General features: G+C 38.5%; 2 protein-coding genes across 2 annotated transcripts in view; one reads left to right on the top strand and one right to left on the bottom strand.

Moving 5' to 3' along the window:
- Positions 1–7,402: 7,402 nt before the first annotated feature.
- On the bottom strand, positions 7,403–21,896 carry CUNH5orf22 (chromosome unknown C5orf22 homolog). Its single transcript, XM_041475882.1, has 10 exons — positions 21,830–21,896; positions 20,907–21,052; positions 18,169–18,314; positions 16,197–16,346; positions 13,777–14,236; positions 13,085–13,147; positions 11,959–12,080; positions 11,000–11,066; positions 10,271–10,410; positions 7,403–9,106 (listed from the first exon to the last, which is right to left on the bottom strand). The coding sequence occupies exons 1-10, from the start codon at positions 21,894–21,896 to the stop codon at positions 8,974–8,976; spliced, it is 1,494 nt and encodes a 497-aa protein (XP_041331816.1). The 3' UTR covers positions 7,403–8,973.
- Positions 20,749–21,911, top strand: part of DROSHA (drosha ribonuclease III) — a 75,202-nt gene continuing 74,039 nt past the window's right edge. Inside the window, exon 1 of the mRNA XM_041475936.1 lies at positions 20,749–20,785. The gene's annotated coding sequence lies outside the window, so the exon portion shown is untranslated. The remainder of the gene's footprint in view (positions 20,786–21,911) is intronic.

Here is a 21,911-nt window from a genome sequence, read left to right as displayed (position 1 = left end):
GAAAAATATTTATACCCCCTGGGTGAAGCAGCTGTTGCCCTTACAGCAGGTGCTTTAATGACTGCAATCACTTGGTACCTAGACATCGCTAAGTGGCACACTGAGCACTGCAAGCAAAAGTAAATGAAGCATTAAGCTACCCATTGAAGAGCCTTTCATTTTCTCAAGTCAGCAAAGAGGTATAAGATCACATAAGACCAAAGAAAGTAATTTTATTTACAGATGAAGAAGCTTCCAGATGGTTGAAAAAGGAAAGCCTGACATAAATTAGCACACAATACTCCAGGAGAATAAAAAAAATGTAGGTTTTTTTTTGTGATCTCTTCCCACGTTTTGTGTCTCAGTGTGCAATTAAAAACTAGTGGAAATGAAATTTGCTGTACATACATATTACTGATTACTTATTTTGTAGAAGGTAATGTCCAGCCCTTTTAAATATCTTGAAGTCCCAGGTTTCACTTTGCAAGGCAAATTGGTGAGACAACCTTTAGCAGCTGTTTTATTTGCCAATAAAGTAGTCTTCTAAAGCAAAAAAAATGGCTCAATTTGCAAAAGGATCATGCAGATTGTGACCTTCATTTAACCCATAGAAAATAACTTGTCTTCAGTAAAGGGCTGATTCAGATGGTTTTGCCTTTGCTGCTGCTGCTGTTAAGATGCCCAAAATTCTCCTCAGACTGTCAGACAATTTATTCTCAATCTCCAGCAATGTGAAACTCATCAATTTCAGACTACCTGGAAAACTCTGTGTAAGAGCCCACATTTTTTCCTATCATCTCTCTATCTAATTATTAGGAAAACCTCCAAACCTAGGGAAAAATATATTCACAGATAAGTGTAATCAAAGCATGTGTTTCTCACAGGCTCAGCGCTGCGTGGAAATATCTTATCTTGGGCAACTTGTGTTTCAGAGAACAGCTGTGTCCATTGCACGTGTTGCTGCTGATCTTGACCTTAACTGTGTTTTCCTGCTGCAGATGTTCTGGAGCTGTCTTTGGTTCCAAAAACCTCTGGTTTGCTGATAAATTAATTTCCCTTTCACCTCTGCTAATCCACCCCAGAATTTACTGGAAGAAGATCAAGAGAGCCAGCCAGCACTCATCTGGGGGAAGAGGAGATGGAGAACAATAGTCACAGTCAGTCCCACCATATGGTGGTGATAGATGTCTCATTTCTTTAGAAAGCTACACATTTTTGAGAACTTCTCTAGCTCTGCTACAGACCAAATTGTTTCTCTTGGTCTTCCATCTATGGATGAACAGGGTTTAAACTGTTAATTCACATCCTTTCACATGATGGTCTATTACACAGGGCAGGTAAGTAGGTCTGTCATGGTCTTTTCCTTCCAGCACTGGAGAATCACCACCAACAGCCTTTGTTGTCCTGAAATCTTCCTCAGTTTATGATGTAATTAAAGCTTCCAGACTAAAGCTGGGATTATTTTTCTGCCCCATCAAATACCAGTGCGACTTGTGTGTATGACCATATAGAATTCTTGCTCCTGGGAAAACATAGAATATTGTTTTGTCCAGAAATTTCTTCTCAGTCTTATGCTTTGTCACTGGAAAATCAGTTTTCCCAATGTGCCAAATACAAACAACACATTGTTTTTCTTTTGTGTTTCATTTTACATTCTTGTCATCTAAAGAAAACAAATATGTTTTCACTCCCTATAGTTATCATTGTTTAAAAAGAAACATATATACAACTTGACCTTTACCAGCAGACTGATTGCATCTAATCTTATTCCAGCCTCAGGAAATACACAATTCTGAAAATCAAAATTGCACCATCAAAGCATAGCCACAGCATTGGTCCTACTGGCCATGGGGAGAACTCTGAGAGCATAAACAAATTTGAAATAATGTCAAAGGTACTTAGTCGTCATTGTTCATAAACAACTTACTAGATCCTGTGTTTTCACTGCTAAATCACAAATACATGAAGAATCACAGACAGAAAAATTTTGCAGCAACAAACATGACAAATAATTGAATTATATTCCCCTCTTCCTTTTCTCCTTTTCTAAGTGGAACACTCACTGTGATTGTGAAGGTTCAATGAAGTATAGGTTGATGAAGATTGATGTATGTTTAAAATTAGTCTTAATAAAAGATGCACTGCAGTGCACTGTGTCATTACAGATTGTGACTACAGTTGCAGGTGCACACTGATGAACTCATCAGGAATTGCATTGTACAGCATCCAGTTATGGAATTTAGCTACAGGTTCTTCTAGGACCAGAGACCAATAAGCTGTTGATAACTGTTTAAAATGCTTTCTATGGGCAAATATCTAAAGACATTGATGACATATTTGTCATACCTACCCCATGTTCACAAGTTAAATTGCATATTTGTCTTAATTGATTAGTAATATACCATACAATACAATGATAGTTTTCTTTGTATGCCTAGGTATAAAAAGTGCTGCCACTTGCCCATTACAGGATGGGAAGGAGAATCTAGAAAAAAAAAAATTTAAATCCTGTTTTGGCATAAAAACAGTTTAATAATTATAACTAAGGAAAATATAATGATAATAATAATAATAATGATGATGATCATGACAACAACAATAATACTAAAGGAGAGGAAGAGAGAGAGTTAAAACCAAATGGAAACAAATTATATGCAATCCAATTTCTCAGCACCTGCTTGTTGATACTCAGCCTGTCCCTGAGCATCAATGAGACTCTTTTCTGTGTAACTCCTCCTGTTTATATCCTAGGCATTACATTCTGTGTTATGGAATAGCCCTTTGGCCATTTCAGGTCAGCTGTCCCAGGCATACTCTTGTTCTTAGCTACTGTTAGGATTTTTTTGTTTTTAATGTATTTTTCTTCTGAATTATGCAAGTTTTAACATTCTGATCTTATTTCAATTAATGTATTAATTTTTTCAGATGAAAATGCTTATATTCATGCATTTCCTTAATCATACAAAAAATTAGACTCTACATTGAAGCAAATACATTAAAAACATAAGCAATGTTGACCAACCCAGTATGAAAATTTTTTACAGATTAATAAAATTACAGATAAAAATGCCAACGTTTCCTTATCACCAGTGAATCAAAGAAGAGGTGAACTTTTCTACTTACCTAAACAATAATTACCAATTATTAATTATAAAATTAGGCACCAAAAATAAGACCACAAACTACAAAAGGGAGAAATGGAAATTTAAGAAAGTATCTTTGGCAGGTTGGGAAAAGATGAAAGACACAAAAGAAAGGGATTATAGATCACATTTATATTTGGAATTCTCTCCTAAAAAATCTTTAAGTAAGCAGACTCTCTTCTGTTTCCAGTCACTTTTCAAACATTTATTGAGCTGTGCCAGGCATTTATCAGGATTTCCTCAGAAAGCTGATGAATCACAGGCAGAAGCAAAAATAAACATACTAGTGGGAATACATCCCCAATAGCATTCTGTGCTTCAGAAGTGTTTATTCTCCATAAGGGCAGTCCCAGGTATTTTGTTCATTGAATGGTCCTTCTTTTCAGCTGTTGGGCCTAATTAGGAGGATATTTTGGCAACAGGCTTAAGCAGCATGGCTGTATAAATAGTTTCTTAGTAAGACTTCTTGTTTGATGATTTAGTGTCACCTGCTCTGCATTGTGCACAAGGTTACGATTTAAAGAATGATATGTAAGACTGGCATTAGAAGTGGCTAAAGTAGAATGTTTAACACTATGGCACTCAGGGTGCAGAGGTGTTTTGTGCCTTATGTGTTTTTAAAGTTTAGTATTGTTCTGCTGTCTAGAGAGAGAAAATATCAAAAGAATTAAAGGCTTAGAAGGAAAAAAGGAGAGAACCAAGATAAGGAAGTAGATGAGAAAAAAATCCAGAATGAGTAGCTGGGAAAAAAAAAAAAAGAATTAATAGCTGGGAGGGAAGAGAGTTTTATTGCTAGAATTGCTAGCCTCCTTGAAATCTGAGAAACAGGGAGAAAAGGGAGCTACTTCTATATTCCTGCACTGTCTAATCATACATGGAGTGACTTGTTAGAAAAGAAGCAGCATCCATAACCTCATCAAAGGCAGAACTTTTAATCTGCAGATTTAATTTTATCAAATTTCCTATAAAAACCAGAGTACTATATGCACTTTACAAATGTATTTCACAAATGTATTTCTATTTCTGCAACTTATAAACAAGGAAACTAAAAGTCTTGTCAGTGAAGTATTTCTGTCTGACATGATATTGTCACATTCACTGACACTTTTGGATTATCTGGGAAATGCAAGTCACTAATGCATCAGCTTTTGATTTTTGCTTCTAAGGAACTTTTATGAGCTAGCTTTGAGCAGTGCCATATTAATTGAAATAAAATAGCACCTAGAGGTATGGAAACAAAATGCATCCATATTCTGACTTTAGTTACAGACATTTCTAAAATGCCACTTAAAAAAAAAATCAGGATTTACTGAGGAGGATCAGCCAAGCCTCATTTTAATGACTGGCCTAGAGCTAAGGTAGGGAGTAACTCAGAGAAGCTAGTGGTCTTACTGCAACAAGGGGCATCTGAATCTGGGCAATTGGAATTACACAAATTATGTCAGACATTCGGTATTAGTAGGAATTGGGTAGCTGGTGACTTGTACTTAGAGTGAGAAAATAAATAAAGTTGAAGTAAAAAATAAGAAAGTCCCAAGGCAGGTTTTGATACATTAAAGTCAGGGATTTGAGTTAGCTTGGCCATTAGTATTCAGAGCTGAGCAAAATCAAGCAGCCGGGAAGGACCACCTGGTGCAGGGCACAGTGTTCCAGAAGTCTTTTGTACACCTTGGAGTCTTATTAAATTTGTGCTGTCCAAAATATGTTTAGAAGCAATTACAAGAAAGGCTGGAAGAGATGCTGGGTAGCAAGCAGAGTACAAAGCACATAAACACTAGAAAATAATGTAGTACAGTGATATTCAGTACAATATTCAGCTCCGTATTAGTAACTCTGCTGGCAGTTATTTATTGACTGTACAATGTTGACACCATACATTAAATAAATATAAGATTTAGTATTGCCCAGGGCAGGCAAGAGATGGACATATTTTAGACTTGTTTTGGGAGAGGTAACCCTAAGTTTGCAATGGACCTCATTCTGTAAAGGAGTGAAAGACAAACACAAATTAGTATTTATTTGTTTTGGCAAGAACTTGAGTAAAATGGTATGCTAACAATTCTGCTAAAGGCGTGAAATCCCTAAGAATGCAGCCCAGCAGACAGTGCAATCCCCTGTGGTAGAAGATATGCAAAACCATCAGGACATTCATGGAAGCTGCTGAAAATACATAGCTAGCATTTAGCAAGGGAAGGCTGGAATGATTTTTCTCTCTCCAGTGAGATGGCTCCTTCCTTGTGAGGGTAAATATCCCTGTTTGAAATTATTTAAGCTCAAAGGAAATTGCAATAAAACTGTAAAAATAATACTCGACCACTGCACAAAACCAGAAAAAAATTTAGACTAGAGCCATGTCTTGAATTCTTGGGACTATGGTGAGTAAAGCTTTCCTTTGCAGATGAGAGCTCCCTTATCTGAGAGAGGGGGGAGTCACTTTAAGTCTGCAGGGACGTGAGCACCAGTGAAGGGACCCAGCACCTTCCGGAGCTGTGCTTGTGACAGAGAAGCAGGGCAGACAGTGGTCCACAGCCTCAAAGGCAGGTAAGGAATAAAAATAGCTTTGGGAGGCTGATATGATTCTCCTTGAGGTCACTGTAGACCTAAGCCACACTGCCTCTCTCCCAGGACTGGTCTGTGGCTGAACCTGATGAGTGCGGGAATTTGTGCCAAAGCAGGAGCTGGGACTGGGTTTACTGCATCCCTGACTATCTACACTGTGGGGTGGGAGCTGCACCTCTGCTGTTATGACAGAGCGTTTCCTCTTGCAAGAGACATTGAAAGCTGAAGGCAGAAAATGAATGTCTTTCATCCTTCCTCCTGAGAGTGGCTGGGACTTACAAAGGGTTTATAGCACTGATGGGGACAACAGGAGCCATCAAACAGGACAGGAGGGGACCTCCCAGTGCTATTCCTTGGATGTTCCTTGAAAAGGACCCATATTATGGGTCTCCTAGAAAAAGTTATAGAACTTTTTAGATTGGAAAATACCTCTAAGATCATTGAGTCAAATCATTAACATAGCACTGCCAAATTCACCACTAAACCATAGCCCTAGGTGCCACATATGCAGATCTTTTAGATACTTCCAGGGAAGGGTCTCTTCCCCAAGACTGATCTTGATGGAGAATTATCTTCTTCTTCCTCAGTAGCAGCAGAAAGAAGATATTTATGGAGTTGACTCCTCAGCCCCCACAGTCCAGCTCTGACCAAGTCCAGGGTGACTGACTCACAGCATCATTACCAACAGACAGGAAGGGACAGAGCTGCCACAGACACTGAGACAGGAGCCTCAAGGAGGGGAAGAAATGGTAACAGAGAACACAGTAACCTCCACCATCTGACTCATCCCCAGTTCATTCTTCTTGGAAAAGCTAATTTTGTTCTACAGTGACAAGCTGGGAATCCACAATGTGGCTGAGGTACAGAGCTGATGATGCACAGGGAAAGCAGAGGCTGCTCAGCTTATCTGGTTTAAGGTCCTACTTCATTCTGCACAAAATGTGTGTGTGGTTGCTCAGGTTGATGGTGCATCTTGGAAGCTGAGCCACAATTACAACAGAACTATCTCTACTACTGAGGAATATCTGCAAATGCCCTCCAGTGGGCATCCTTACTCCTCCGTGCTGCCAAAGGGGGCAGCAGAGCAGGCAGAGGCATCTAGACACAGGAGACAATATGAAGCTGCTGACTTATACAGTTCTGCTATGCTAATATCTTCAGGTGGGTTTATTTCTAATGGGCCTTCATGTCCAATCCTTGCAGTGCTGATTAGAGGAGTTAAGCATTGCAATTTCACTGTCTGGTTCTGCATAATACATACTGAAATAAGCTGAGAGGAAAATGAGGCAGACACAGAGAATGGAGGATTTGTGCATCTGGTTAATAAAGATGCCATATAGGGCAAAAGTGAGAAATAACAGACACCTGTTTCTGGCATGGCTTGGTTACTTTTCACCAAAGTAAAAAACAACCTTTCAAATGTCCTTAATGTAGAAATGAATGTCTTTGTTATTATGCGAGACCGGCATTTTCTGGCATATACACAGCCTGTGTTAGTCAGAGATTTCAGATGATAACAATTTGACATTCATAAACAAAAACTATGCTTAAAAGGAAGATTTCTTAATTAACTTGGAAAACAAATAGACAATTCAGGATGTTATTTTGATTCTGCAAAACCATGGTGAACACGTGTGCATGAACCAGCATAGGCAGGGCACAGAAACAACCAGAAGACCACAGATAAAAGGCAAAGAGGTAAGTTTAATTTTGTTACCTCTCCGAACAAGGCACCCCAGAGCAGCACCCAGGCAGAGATGCAGGCACTGTTGGATTTGGCCCATACTAAAAGTTTCCCCAACTTGGATCCTGCAGCCCTGCCAGGAAGCATTTTGCCCTCCCTTGCCCAGGCTTTCCCCAAGGAAAACTGGTTCTCCCCGGCCCACCCAGGAGGGGCTCAACCATGCCCCACATGGGTTTTTTGTTTTCTACAACCTTATGAAAAGCCAACCATGAAGGATTTTTAACTTTAAAAAACACCCAGTCTTTACAGAGGCAGCACATAATCTGACTGCACTTCATTGCTGCATGTGATGTATGGCTGTTTATAATTTATGAAGTATTAAGGATATTGGCTCCAAGGCTCCTTGGCTCCTTGTGACAGGCATGTCACAAAACCACAAACAAAACGGATCCATGGTCATGGAATTTATTCTACTAGAACAAATATTTTAAAGGAATGATATACTTACAACCTATAATATATTCATTTATATCAACAGCAGTAGTAAGAAACTCTAAAAGTGCACAGTCTCTCTAAAGAAAAGAGTAAAGTTAGCTAATGAACTCCATCATTTCAGAAGAAATTACAAGCAAAATTTATTCATAATAAAAGACAATATTCTAGGTAGCATTTTCTTTCCTGTTTCAGTTTCATTCCCAATAAATCCTGTGGGGTTTTTTCCTCTGAAGTGCCAGTATTCTCTATAACTCTATTGACTTCTAAATTAAGTATTTCTAAAACTGTTATTTCCTAAATAGCAATACCAAAAATGAGTGAAAACCTGGTACAGAATGTTTTGCTGATGACTTCAGTGAAGTAAAATCTTTGTTTCTGAAGAAGCCATCAATTCCTTACAGGATTTAAAACATAAAAGCATACATATGCACACACACTTTTTATCCTCAAAATAATGTAAAAGTGAAAATACCGAGCCCAATGTCTGTACATTAGGGATATTATCTAAGCCACCAATAAAATACTCTAAGGCAAAATAAGACATTAGTGAGACAGAAAATAAACATAAATGATATTCTGTGGATGGGGCAGAAGCAAAGAGCTGCTCTAGAGAAATGAGAGGGTCATCTCAGCACAAGAGATGGGAAAGATCACTACATAGGCCAACAATGCCCTTAAAAATTTTAAGGGCATCTTTAAAACCAGTTTTTAAAAGACATAATGCAACTCAGGAGCAAATCTGTTACCAAATTACAAAAAAACATACATAATAGAAAACCATTTTAAGAAATTACATATTTTAATTTTTTTTTTACAGACACAAAGAAATGGGACAAAATCCCTCAATTTACAGACAAAAAGTCGTTTCTCTTGCACCAATTTTAAGAAACAAGATGGTAAAAATAAGAATTACAGCACTAATGTGAACAAAGCCAAACAGGTAACAGTTCAGATGCAGCCGATGTGGAGAAAGCAATGCAACTCAAACCCAAGCTGGGTCAGCTTGGGTTCTACTGCCACCTGCTGAAATAACAGCAGTCTTCCCCTTGCAATCACAGCTAACGAACAATTTAAATTAATCCTCTGCATTAGACAGCAACACATGAAGAAAGATCACGAAGAAGATAAAGTGTTTGAGTAATCTAAGTGCACATCCAGAGAGCCGTACACAGAACGTAGTAAATTGAGAACCTTCTCTTGAATGATGTCAACCTGCTCTGAAGGGCAGTAGTCATCCAAACTTGAGCTGTTAAAAAAAAAAAGAAAAGAAAAAAAAAAAAAAAAAAAAAGGAAGCATGAGAATATTTCAAACTGCAGCAAGTTTTGCCGCCCAGCAAAGCAGGGAAAGGCACTATGTCTTTGAAGCCTAGTGCTGTACTTATTATCACTACATGTTAAGTTTAATAGAAAGTCTGCAGCATCTCAGGAACAGGATCTAATCTTTCCTGTTCTACTCTCTTCCTGAATCTGGCACAGAACACACTGCCAGTCAAAGTTCAAGCAAACTATCTACTTAAAGGACACATGGAAAATTTAGATTGAAAAATTGAAACGCTACTGGTAAAGTAGGTAGGAAAACTTGAAAAATATCTTCACAATACCTGGCATACAGCATTTTTTACAGTATCTATTAATGAACTTCAAACAGATAGTAGTAAAAACTGACTTCCTGAACTTTTTATCTGTTAAGATCTACAGAGACGATTCTGGTTTCTCCACAGCAGTGGATAATAACCCAGAATTTGGCCCAGGGAATAGACTCTTCTTTAATTGCAGGCATTAGCCATACTAGTTCTTGCTGCCAAAACCAGTTTCATATCAGCTTCTGCTATTGCTGCTGGCTCTTTAAGAGCACAGTTAGTATTTCTGACTGATTAAATTGCAGTAATTTGTCAAGAGCCACACTGTGGTCTTCAAAGTAGATTTTTTCAGGCCAGTTCTTTGGGTCTCCCAGGTTCCTGGCCTCTAAGTAAAATCCTTACAGTCCTGGAAGCCTAACTTTTACTCCATAATAAAGTTTTACTAGAGCTTTAAAGAATATGAATGCCTTTCAGTCTACTAGATGAAAACCTGTTCCAGCAAAAGTTTCACTGAAAAAAAGAAATCCTATCTGTAGTACAATAAACCCTAGAGCAAGAGAGTAAGGAAGGTGGGATTTCAGCCCAAGCCACCTATGCTCTAATTAGCTCAAGTAACACAGGTAGAGATGTACAAGCTCCAGTGACAGCTATCAATCCCAACATACACAAGGCCTCATCACAGCCTTTATATAACCTGTGCTGAAGCACCGTAAAGCTTCTACTTTAACAGAGCTAGAGCTTTAACAGAACAAGTGCTATATTCACAGGATCATACAGCTTCATAAACATAGTCTGGACATTTTTAAGTGAAAGTATCTGCGCAGTCTTACCGAGCAACTGTCACCAGTGTGGGCTTGGGCAGATCTGTCAGTAGAACTTTAATGGATTGTATGAGGCCTTGGATCTCGTCTTCAGTGCTAACATGGTGAGGAAGCTCCACATAATCACAGGTCAGACCAGCTTGATGGACCTGTGGGTAAATTAAAGAGAGATTTAATTTCTGCTGATGAATTATAAATATAGCTTATGCATGTAGAAAGTCTTTAGGATACCATGCCTAGCCTGTCAGGTAACTTGTACCTCTTTAGACAGGGTGGTTTTCCCCCCAGCTTGCTCTTTAAACAAGTAATATGCTGGAGGTTGTATGGATTGTTATCTCCAGTACACTGTACCTCTTCTTATGAATTCAGAGTATGCTGCAGCCCTTGAAAGATGATATAGCTCTGATATGTTATAAATAGGTACCTTATTTTAAGTTCTGCAAAGGAGATCAAAAGACTGGTGAAATTTAGCCTCCATTCATAGGATGCAGCCCAAGACATCACAGTCCTGGGATATCATACTAAAGTTGCCTAAATATAGACAGACAAGCAGACTAGAATTTTAGCAGCTTTGAAAGGAAAAGCTGGTTTAAGTAATAAGACATAAAACCTGAGGAAAACTACCAAAAACACATGAAGTCCTGAATCAAGGAGCAAGTCTGAAAGGAAGTATGACTCTCTCCCTCTCTGTTGAAGCCATGCTTTTGACATGTCTGCTTTTTGTTTTTTTTCACCTACCATTTCATAGTCTGGGCTTTCCATCCTGGTTTTCAAACTGTGAACTAGTTGAACAAGTGACTTCATTCTGGAGTTAAAACAAAACCAAAATTTGTTACAAACAGTTGGAAGCATTTATATACCTTAAATGGCTAGGAAAAAAATGTGAGGAAAAAAGAGGGGCATAGAAATCATGGCCTAGGATTTGAAAAGGAAATTTGTTCCTCTGTCATCTTGCACCTGCAAAAATGGAAATTATCAGTATTATTGTACTGTTTCACCAGGTTTCTTATAAAGTCCCTATATTTATACCTGCCTCTGGCAAATCTTCCTTGTGCTTCTTTTAGGCTATATCTGCAGAGAAGCTGTTGCAGCTCAAAAGTCATATGAACTTTACAGGAAATACTTCTTGTCAGTGTTACAGAGGTCATACAGTAATTACTGCATTTGATGTGGAAAGTGAGTGATTTTCCTATCAAGGAAAAGCTCAGACTTTCCCTGTCTCTTTTCATCTGAAAACTTTTCATGTGAAAACATCTAGCACAAAAGCAGAGTGACGCAATTCAGTCTAGTGGAGACTGTTGCGCAGGTACAGTTCCATTAACTTCCGTTTCTCCAAAGAAAGCAGAACCTTTGGAAGCACCAAAGAACTGCTTCTCCACGTCCTCCTTGGTTTGTTGCCTTTTTTGAGAGCTGTGCTACACATTAATGACTAAGGTTTTAGTCACCAAATACGCCTCCATCCACAGACAACAAAACTTGCATGAAGCTGTACAAGACTAAGCTTCCAAAACTTAAAGAGTAGTGCAGAAGACAGTAAGTTGACTTTCTTTTTTTTTTTTTTTTTGTCTCTTTTTCCTCTACAACTAAAGGAAAAAGTGTGTACTTGCACAGATCCTATCCTTTTCTGTTATCAAAATGCTGGACTAATCAGTTCTCAAACCTCTATTTGCAATTTAGGCCTCTCAGAAAACTCCTACCCAGGATATGCAGCCCATTTCTGTAGGGTTTCTTCATCATCACTGTCACACAAATCCGCAAATGCTGCTTCCAGATCTTCCAGCTGATGAACACGGTTTTCAACACAATCCAGCAAGTCTTCCTTTAAATAAGCATAGACAAAAGTATGTTAGGAAAAAAAAAGAGGTAAGAACATCATGACTTATCCTATGATTTAATTTCTGTAATGATTGATCTACTGGAAGTAGGGAATCAGAAACAACCGATTCATTCCTACAGCACATCTTTTCAAGAGGATCACAGCAAATGCCTGCAAAAACTGTTACACCTTCAGAATAAATCATCTCACTTTGTTCTGGTTTTCCCATCACAAATTTAAAAAGCCACCTTTTAAGTACGTACCTGTTTTTATTCCTGATTAACTAAGAAATATAAAAATCAATCTGCCAATATTCAACATATCTTTATTTCTCTATACACATATATTAATTAGGTTTCATTTATTTGTGATAATTAAATGTGTTGAATCTCTCTGTATTAGTGTTCAGATGAGATTATGAAAGCCTGTATTTCCATGTTTTAGAAGCACATAAAATGAAAAGTACATTACAGTACTTTCTTGCAGTACTTCAAGTACAGGATAATACCATCCTTTCCACATCTGAACAAAAAGGCAAAATACCAATTACACACTCATCACAGCTCTGACTATCAAGAAAGAGCAGCAAGGGAAGGAATGGGAAAGACTGGAGGGAGGAATTAAAAAAAAAAAAGAAAAAACAACCAGCCACCAAAAAACCAAAGAAGAAACACCCCACCAAACCTAAGCCCAGTTAAACCATAAAAAGAACAAGTTCGCTGGTGACTTACTAGGACTTTTCATTCCTTCCACGCCAATTACCATTTTGTTTACAGAAGCAATTTTTCACACTCATACTAAACATTTATGCAGTTCACATATTTAATCAAAACATTTAATACAAAAAGAATTCCAAGATGCTGCTCATTAGCATTCGGCTGCATAGCTTAATGTGAGACCACTTCATTAAGCACCTTTGATAGGTTCCTTCCTGCTGTCGTAACTCATTTTCATTGGGTAAATAAAAAGAATCATTCCTTCATATGTTCCACAAGGAAGCATCATACCTCTGTTGCATTTTTATGTGGCTTCTTGAAATTGTACAACTCTTGCAAAAGCTCATATTCTGTCTTTAAAAAAGAAAAAAAAGAGGAAGAAAATGACTCTTCAAATAAGAAACCCAATCCTCAAAGCCTTCAAAAGAAGATCATTTCCCTGCTCTAGCATGGCAGACAATAATGAGCATAACAGCCTCTCATCAGGACAAGCTACCACTCTTTGGATAATCAACACTACTGTGCCTTTTGAAAGGCAGTCTCCTGATACCATCATGTAATGGTAAGGAGTAAATGCTTTCTAAGCACAGGTTATAGCGGGTAAAAAATGATAAAGGCTCTCATCTCCCCTGATGAATCTTGCTGCAGGTATTTGGAAAGTAACCTCTGGAAACCCAACCATAACATTTTGTCCCAAGCAACCAGCAGAAGTTGAGTATACCCCTGAGTTTCAACATACACTCAATATTGATACCAAGTGTAAGAAACTCCCCCTATTTGGTGGTTGAAATTTTTTACCACATACACTCCCTTAGAAATATTTCTTTAAAATGTAAATACCTCTTTAAAATATTACCATGAATCATTAACCATGATCAGCTAATCTGCTAATTTAGCTTAGATGAGAGTTTCTCCATAGACATAAATATTAAGGCTGGGACTCTCTTGTGAGTGGTACGAGGCTACTCAATTTCCATACTTACCGGTGTGTACATTTCTTTAAATGGATTTTTAACTGAAAAAAAATCTAAGTCGATGTCCAAAACATATGCATCCCCTTTCTGCAGTACTTGGCAGACATCTTTAGCAATGTCCCTTATTGGGCATTCACTGTTTTTAAGACAGCTTGAAGCTGAGCCCTCTGCCAAAGCTTCTGCCCCATTTAGGGCATCTGTATTTTGTATTTCCTTTTTCTTCACACTCGGGATGATGGGATCAAAGTCATTAGGAGCCCCTGAAGAGGCAGAAGTGGCACATGCCGTGTCATCTGTATTAAGCTTCAGTCTTTTAGCAGATGCTGCTTCTCCATTTCCTTCACGGCTGTTTGATGATTCAGTAGGATTGATGAGAATGACATGCAAATTTAAAGGCTTCTGGTTTTCTAGCTGATCAGCAGGAACATAAAGACCATCACTTAAGAAGTAATTATCTGTGCCTGAAACCCTACAATTGACAGTAACTCCCAGTTAATACACATCTTGGCAAAGAGCTTAGGAAAAAGCATTTTATACTTTAGGGATCTAGAGAAGAATGAATAGGTGTTTGATGGCTAATGAAAGCAATAAAACTGTGTAGACAAAATTATTTATTTTAATCCTCAGGTTTAAATTATACTGAAGTTTTTTCTACTTCTTTATTGTGGAATATATTAAATTTCCCTCTATATTTATTATGATAGCCCAAGGTTTTAACAGATAAGTAAAAGATAATGCATTATATGCTACTAAGATTAATTTGAAATTGAATTGCATTTTAAAGACAACATCCAGTATTGACAAGATATTATCAATACTATGGCACATAAGACTGCAAACCTATGGATATTTTGTCTTGGTTTTATAATTTTCTGGGAAAATTATGATAGTTGGGTATGCAAAGTGCCCTGAAATGCATAAATATTGACTTAGTGAAAGTACAATATTATGAATTCATAAGTAGAATTCAACATTTTTTTACCCCCAACACATTCCCTAAGTAATAAACATGATAACTAAAGGATAAATAGCTAACTATCAACTGAATCCACCTTAAAAAACCCCACAAAACAACCAACCAACCAAAAGCAACAATAAAACTTCTGCTTACAGTGAAAATTTAAAGAACAGAATTTTCAACCTGTATGGCAGTACATTAAGCCTCAAGCATCATAAACCCAAATTACAAATAAGATTAGGAAGTGTGAACTTTGGCTTGCTTGTGGTAAGGCCTCATTTGAATACAGGGTATTCAAATCACCATCAATCAACCACAAAGACAAATCATTTCCTAAGCAGAAGAAATTTGAAGCTCAGTTCCCCAGTGTCTTGTGGATAGATTACCCTCAGTTTGTCAAGATCAGGGGCTGGATCACAACCCCATCTTGTTGACTAGGCAATCACAGCACATCTTCCCAGAAATTCTGCAGGGTTCACCAAGAGCTCATAGTACATTAGTGGCCACTCATGATGAGGGTGTATCTATTGCCTATGAATCCCGTCATCAAAATTTTTAGGACATTTGTATTTATGAGGACTCTCTTTCTTCCGTCATGGCTTTGGTAAGCCTAGAACCTGAAGAAAATGTACCTGACTTTCTTCAAAAGGAAGTCTGAAATGTTGTTTTCATGCCTGCTAAGGCCACAGTGAGAGAACTATTTGATCATAATGAATTATTCCTATATATTGGCTAAATGATTAAATGTAACAGAAAGCACTAGCTTTTTTAAAAAAATCATTTAGGCTGTCTTTAGGCTTCAGATTCAGAATTGTAGATCTTTAAGGTGGCAAAACAAAGCATTTCTCTGCTGTTTTCTGTTAAACTTGCTTCAAAATATTTATTTTGCTATGCCCACAAGAGACATGATTTGCATGTATCCCCTAAAGCTGCCCAAAATCACAACACTATGAATATGATGAATGTAAGATTATCATGGACTGCATTCTGCAGAATGATGAGGGGCTCTGATTCGAACTTGAATCACAGAATAATTAAGATTCAAAGAGACAACTGGAAGTCTCTATAGTCGATCGTCTGATTAAAGCAGAACTGACTTCAAAGACAGATGAGGTTGCTCAGGTGAATTGTCCTTTATCAAATGATGGAGAATTCACTACCTGAGTGCCTGTTTTAAGTACTTAACTAAATTAACTTCAAAAAACAGAAAAAAAACTCCAAACAAACAAAAAACCCCATCTCACACTAGAAAAACAGTCATGGCTGATACCAAGTAACAATTTCACTAGTTAGACCGAAGACCAAATTGACACAAGTGTAACTGCATTAGGTTCTAAGGAAATTATAAATACAAATTAAATGTTTCTTTTTATTTTTATTTATTTGTTTTGTTTAAGGAAACAAAAAAACTCCAATGAAAAGCTATAGAGATGACTTTTATATTACCAGTATATGTCAGCAGACAATTTACCTGATCGTTGTTGTTGATACATCTTTCCCAACAAGAAAACTGTGTTTCCCTTCTGAGATCTGCTGAGCCCAGCGAGGGTGAAGCCACACTACTTGAGAAATATGGCCAGCATAAACAGCAGGCATAATCCAGTTTTCAATACTTAATTCACTGTAATCAGTAGAGAAAGACAGAAGACAGCAATGTTACTTTCCCTATAAATAAAAATGGTCAAGAACACCACAAATATCTTCCACATCTTGAAGTCCCCCATGCAAATCATCTAAAACTAGTACTCCATGTAAGGTTAACATCAACAAAGAAAGAAAAAGAGGGACATCTTTATTCATAAGACAAACCAAGAATGTCTGTAGTAGATATAAAACAGTTTGGACATAGAGTGGAATCACCTTCACTCTTAGCATAGCACTTTGATTATAAACTCCTTAGTGGTGGACCTGGCAGTGTTAGGTTAATGGCTGGAGTTGATAATCTTAGAGGCCTTTTCAACCTTACTGATTCTGCGATTCTACGCCCTTTTTCTCTTGATACATCAGACAGAGGAAAGTGCAAGGAACATCATCAATATTGCTGCAAATAACTTCAAGCTGGCCTCATGAGAGTGTTTTATTGTGAACTGCTCCAAGTGTATTTTAAATGTCATCCCAGTAATTAAAGTGAGTCAATCCACATCCACAGGATTAGCATCTTTCCTCATTATCAAGACCCTATTTTTTTAGGTGTATGACGCCAACTGTATCCTGGGCTGCAGCAAAAGAAGCAAGATGAGCAGGTCACAGGAAGGGATTCTGCTCTGCTCTTCTGCTCTTGTGAAACCTCACACCTGGAATGCTGCATCCAGCTCTGGGCCCCCCACATAACCTGTTCAAGCAGGTCCAGAGAAGGCCACCAAGATGATCAGAGGGCTTCAACACCTTTCCTATGAGGACAGGTTGAGAGAGTTGGGGTTGTTCATCCTGAAAGCTGCACAGATACTTCATAGTACCTTCCAGTACCTCAAAAGGGACTACAAGAAAGCTGGAGAGGGACTTTATACAACAGCATGCAGCAACAGCACAAGGATTTAAAGTGAAAGAATGTGTTTTTAGATTGCATATCAAGAAAAAATTCTTCACTGTGAGTGTGGTGAGACACTGCAATTGTAGGTGACCCATGGCCAGAAGTGTTCAAGGCCAGGTGGGATGGGGACCTGAGCAACCTGGTCTAGTGGAAAGTGACCCTACCCATGGAAGGGGAGTGGAACTAGATGATTTTTAAGGTTCCTTCTAACCCAAAGCATTCAATGATTTTGCAATAGAGTCCACAAAACCTCTCATCCAACAAAGAGAATGAAATATTGACTCTGGCTAAGGTGATTCAAGTACACCAAATGCATCAGCTTGTAATTGCTGTAAATCACAATAATAATACTGAAGCAATAATACTGAAGCAAACAGTATTTATTTTAAAACAGGAAGAGGAAGACAATAGTAAAGATCATAGTGGCTTATTACATACCTACCTACTTTAGATGGTGGGGGAAAACAGTGGTATTTACGATTGTAATAGGAACATCTTGCTCTACTTCACATATTCAGCATGCCAACAAAGGATCTGCTTTTCCACCTCAAAGTCAGTTTTTCAGTGTGAAGAGAGAAAGAGTGTTTTATAATTACAGCTTTTCAGACAAAGAATCCATGCAGAGTGCTTTCCTGTTACCCAGAGGAACCACTTAGGATAATACCATCATACACTACTGATCCAATACACAAAGCAAACTCACACATCTTAAATTGCTTGATATGCAAGGTAACTTTTGCCATTAAAAAATAAAGTTTCAGCAAAAGTGAAATGACAGAAGATGCAACTCGAATCTGACTTAGGATACCTCTTTTGTTCATCCTTCCTAGGCAGTCATAGCAATATTCACTGTGAATCAAAGGCAGCAAGAAGTAGACTTAAAGTCTACTCTGATGCAGTACCCAGGACTTACCTAAAAAGAGCTTCTTTGTCAAATACAGTGTCTGCAGGCATATTCACAGGAATGAGAAGGTCTGGATGGGAATCAAGATGAACAAAACTGATGTTACTGGCAGGAAGATGCTTTGAACCAATGGCACGATAGATGAAAGGCAGCACCTAAAGTAACATGAATAAAAACATTTTTATGATAGCCAGTGGGCTGAAAAATGCGACAGCTTTAGCAGCAAAAACACCAGTACCACTTATATTCCTTTAGAATTTGGATTAGAGGGAGGAGGAGACAGAAAACAATACAAAGGGGAAATAACTCCAGTGGCAAGTCAACCCATGAACAACAATCAATATAGGCCCAAGCATTCCAGATGAAAAACTGCTGAAGAATCACAGCTTTACACCCTTTTTCCTTCTTTATAGGAAGTCTTGTTTGCAGCAGCTCTTCTCACTAACCATTAAATTCAATTCCCAGATGTTTGCATTTTTTTCTATTTACTACTAAGCCTTTCCTCTTCTGCAGATCATTGCCCATGTATTTCTTTCCCCATGCTATAAAGCTTCCTCATCATGCACTGGTGCTGTGGAGATAAAAACAGTTTGTTCCTTTTGTTTTATAAGTTAACCGCTATAGATTGAAAACTGACCCCACCATGATTTAAACTTTAGCTGACCATTAAACCTATTCCTCTTGAAGAATTAATTCCTAATCCCTCCATGACTAAGTGTTTGCAATAGAGACTACCTTTCTCAACTGCCCAACTTTATTCTCTGCTGAAGTTCTTCACTCAGAAGAGTGAAAAACAAGAGATGAGGCAACTCACCAATTTACAGCATAGCAAACCACTGAACTGCAATAACATAGGGTGGTAAAAATGAGAAAACTGATGGTTGATTGCTCTTGGAGCTGCAGTACACAGACTCTCTTCCACTGCCTTGGCTGCCAGAGCAAATCCAACAAGGATTGCCTGTGAATCACAGCCCTATTGTAGAGGGGATGTGAAGACTGTGAGAAGCAACAAAAATTATGAGTGACCTCTTCATTACAACAGCAACTGAGCTACTTTTTTTGGCATAAAACTGATTAAGATGACAATCCCTGCATACTGCATAGGCATAACTGTAAAATATATGTATATTATTGCAATAGTAGATAAAACAAGACTAAAACAAACAGGTTCCCTGACCCACGGCTTTTACTTCTTTGTAAAAAAGAAGCAATCTGGCCTACTAAACAACCTACAGTATCTTCAATTAAAATTGAAGCTTCCCCTCAGGTAAGTGCAACTACCAATTGCAAGAGACAAGAAAGACTAAGTTCTCTAACCTTGCAAGTTCTCCTGATTTGGATTTAGAACAAAATTTCCTTTATGACAAGCTGTTATTATTAAACAATGCATGATGCAGCTACTGACAACTTGCTCTGGAGGAACATCACTGTCAGCAAGGCTGATATAAAATTTTCTGTGAAGTTCTTACACTTTGGGACAAAAAGCCATTTATGTTTTATGCAAGATAGACCACTGCATCCACACTCCTACACTGAAAACATTTTTAAATTAAATATATAGTATTAGTAGAACTTTAAGCTAATTGAAAACAGAAATATAGATACTAAAACAAAGAAGGATCATTAAGAGGCATTATCTTAGAATTCCTACCACAATGACACTCTAAATCCTTGGCTACCATGAAAAATCAGCTGTCACAGCATCACATATTCAGTGAGTCTTAGCAAAAATGAATTGCATTAAACCACTTAAAAAGTTGCAAAATTATTGTCTTTAATAAACTTTACTACACTAATATTTTCTCTTTGCAAAGAATCTAGTAAAGAATCTGTTATTTTTTGATTAAAGCCTCAGTTTATGCTTTTATTAAAAAAAAAACAAACACAAAAACATGAGAAACCAGAAGTAGCAGTTCAAAAGCAATTCCTTTTTCACTCTCTTTTTCAATGACTCCACGAAAGAAAGCAAAGCTCCAGATTTTTAACATTTCATGAAGTGGGAGTCGATCTACTAGTTGAGATGGGATTATATTTACTTATCCTCTGCTGACGTGTCATACATTGGGTAGGGTTGAGTTTCCCAGCACCCCACTAATAGCTAGCAAATTTTAACAGCAGTGTTAGGTAGGTATTATCTTGTTTAAATCACAGCAATTAACGATACAAAGAAGAAAAGAGCATTCAGCAATTGATTGCTTTAAAAGATGCCAAAATGCGATCAGGGCAATAAGCAGCTCAGTCTCTGAATCGCCTTGTTTAAATCACAGCAGTTAACGACACAAAGAAGAAAAGAACATTCAGCAATGATTGCTTTAAAAGATGCCAAAATGCGATCAGGGCAATAAGCAGCTCAGTCTCTGAATGGGGTCGGGAGCGCGGCGGCTCCGCGGGGCTGGCGGGGTCGTGCGGCAGAGCGGAGCGGGGAGCGGGGCCCCGCCGGGGGCGGCTCAGCGGCTCCGTGCCCCCGCCCCCGGGCCAGCGGCAGGCGGAGGTGGGGTGAGGCCACTGGATGGGTCACGTCGGAAGGGACCACAGTGGGTCATCTGGTCCAATATTCCTGCTCCAGCAGGGTCATCCCAGAACACATGGCACAGGATTGTGTCCAGACAGTTCTTGAATATCTCCGGTGAGGGAGACTCCGCAACCTCTTTGTGGAATCCGTTCAGTGCGCGGGCATCCGCACAGTTAAAGAAGTTCTTCCTCATGTTCAGGTGGAACTTCCTGTGCATCAGTTTCTGCCCATTCACTCTTGTGCTGTTGCACGGCACCGCCGAGAAGAGCCTGCCTCCATCCTCTTTGATGCCCTCTCTGAGACATTTACAGGCATTGATGGTGTCACCTCTCGGTGCTCTCTTCTCGGTGTGTCGGTGCCCTGTTGCTCTCAGCACGGCATCTGCAGGGAGAGTTTATTCAGTGTTTTTTAGGGGTCCAGTGCTGCTTTAGAAAGGACTGTCTCCTGCCAGTGCAATTCCTCTTTAGGTGATGGGGAAAGGGGAGTTTGCCCTTTTCAGTGTTTTCGAAGTTACTTAACTTTGAATGAAAGTTGAATGTGACTTGAGTTTGCAGCAGAGGGAGCTTTAAAATAATTCATAACCATGTAAAATTTGTAACCATGTAAAATAGTTTTGTGTCTTTTTGAATCTTTTTTTTCCAGTTGTGATTCTGTGCATCCTGAAGGACTGAAATTAGTGGTAGAACAAGAGCAGTTCTCTGGCATCAGGGAGATCTGAGCGCTGATAAAAAAGACTGTTTGTTTGAAAGCTGTGACATGTTAGAAAGAAACACACCTAAAGACAAGGCACTGTGGTACAGCCTGTTTAAATAAAATGTGTATGTGAATGTTAGCAAAGTCTGAAACAATCTTCTGTTAGAAGCCTGACTTGTGTAAGAGCACAGCAGGAGAACCAAAGCAAAATTAATTCAGCATCTGTTGGATGATAATTAGAAATATCAAAAGGGTGCACTATTGCCAGACAAAATGCATGTTGACTTTGTTTTTTTTTCTTTTTTTTCCTCCCCTGGTTTGTTGTGGTGGCTTTTTTTTTTTTTTTTTTTTGAGAACCCTTGCAATATTGGAGGGTACTGAGCAGGTACAAGCTGACTGAAAGGAGCAAGTGGCTTTATACCATCATGGCTGCCATCTCCTCCTGTGAGTGGGATTCTCACTCACATTGGCCCTTGGTTGTTCTGGAGAGATGACCACCACCAATTCCAGTGGCTTCCACTAAGCCCTGCATGTTTAAGGAGGGTCC

The sequence above is a fragment of the Pyrgilauda ruficollis genome, unplaced genomic scaffold (assembly GCF_017590135.1).
Source record: "Pyrgilauda ruficollis isolate IOZ18807 unplaced genomic scaffold, ASM1759013v1 scaffold37, whole genome shotgun sequence".
Classification (NCBI taxonomy): domain Eukaryota; kingdom Metazoa; phylum Chordata; class Aves; order Passeriformes; family Passeridae; genus Pyrgilauda; species Pyrgilauda ruficollis.
This window is presented reverse-complemented; position numbering and strand designations above follow the sequence as displayed.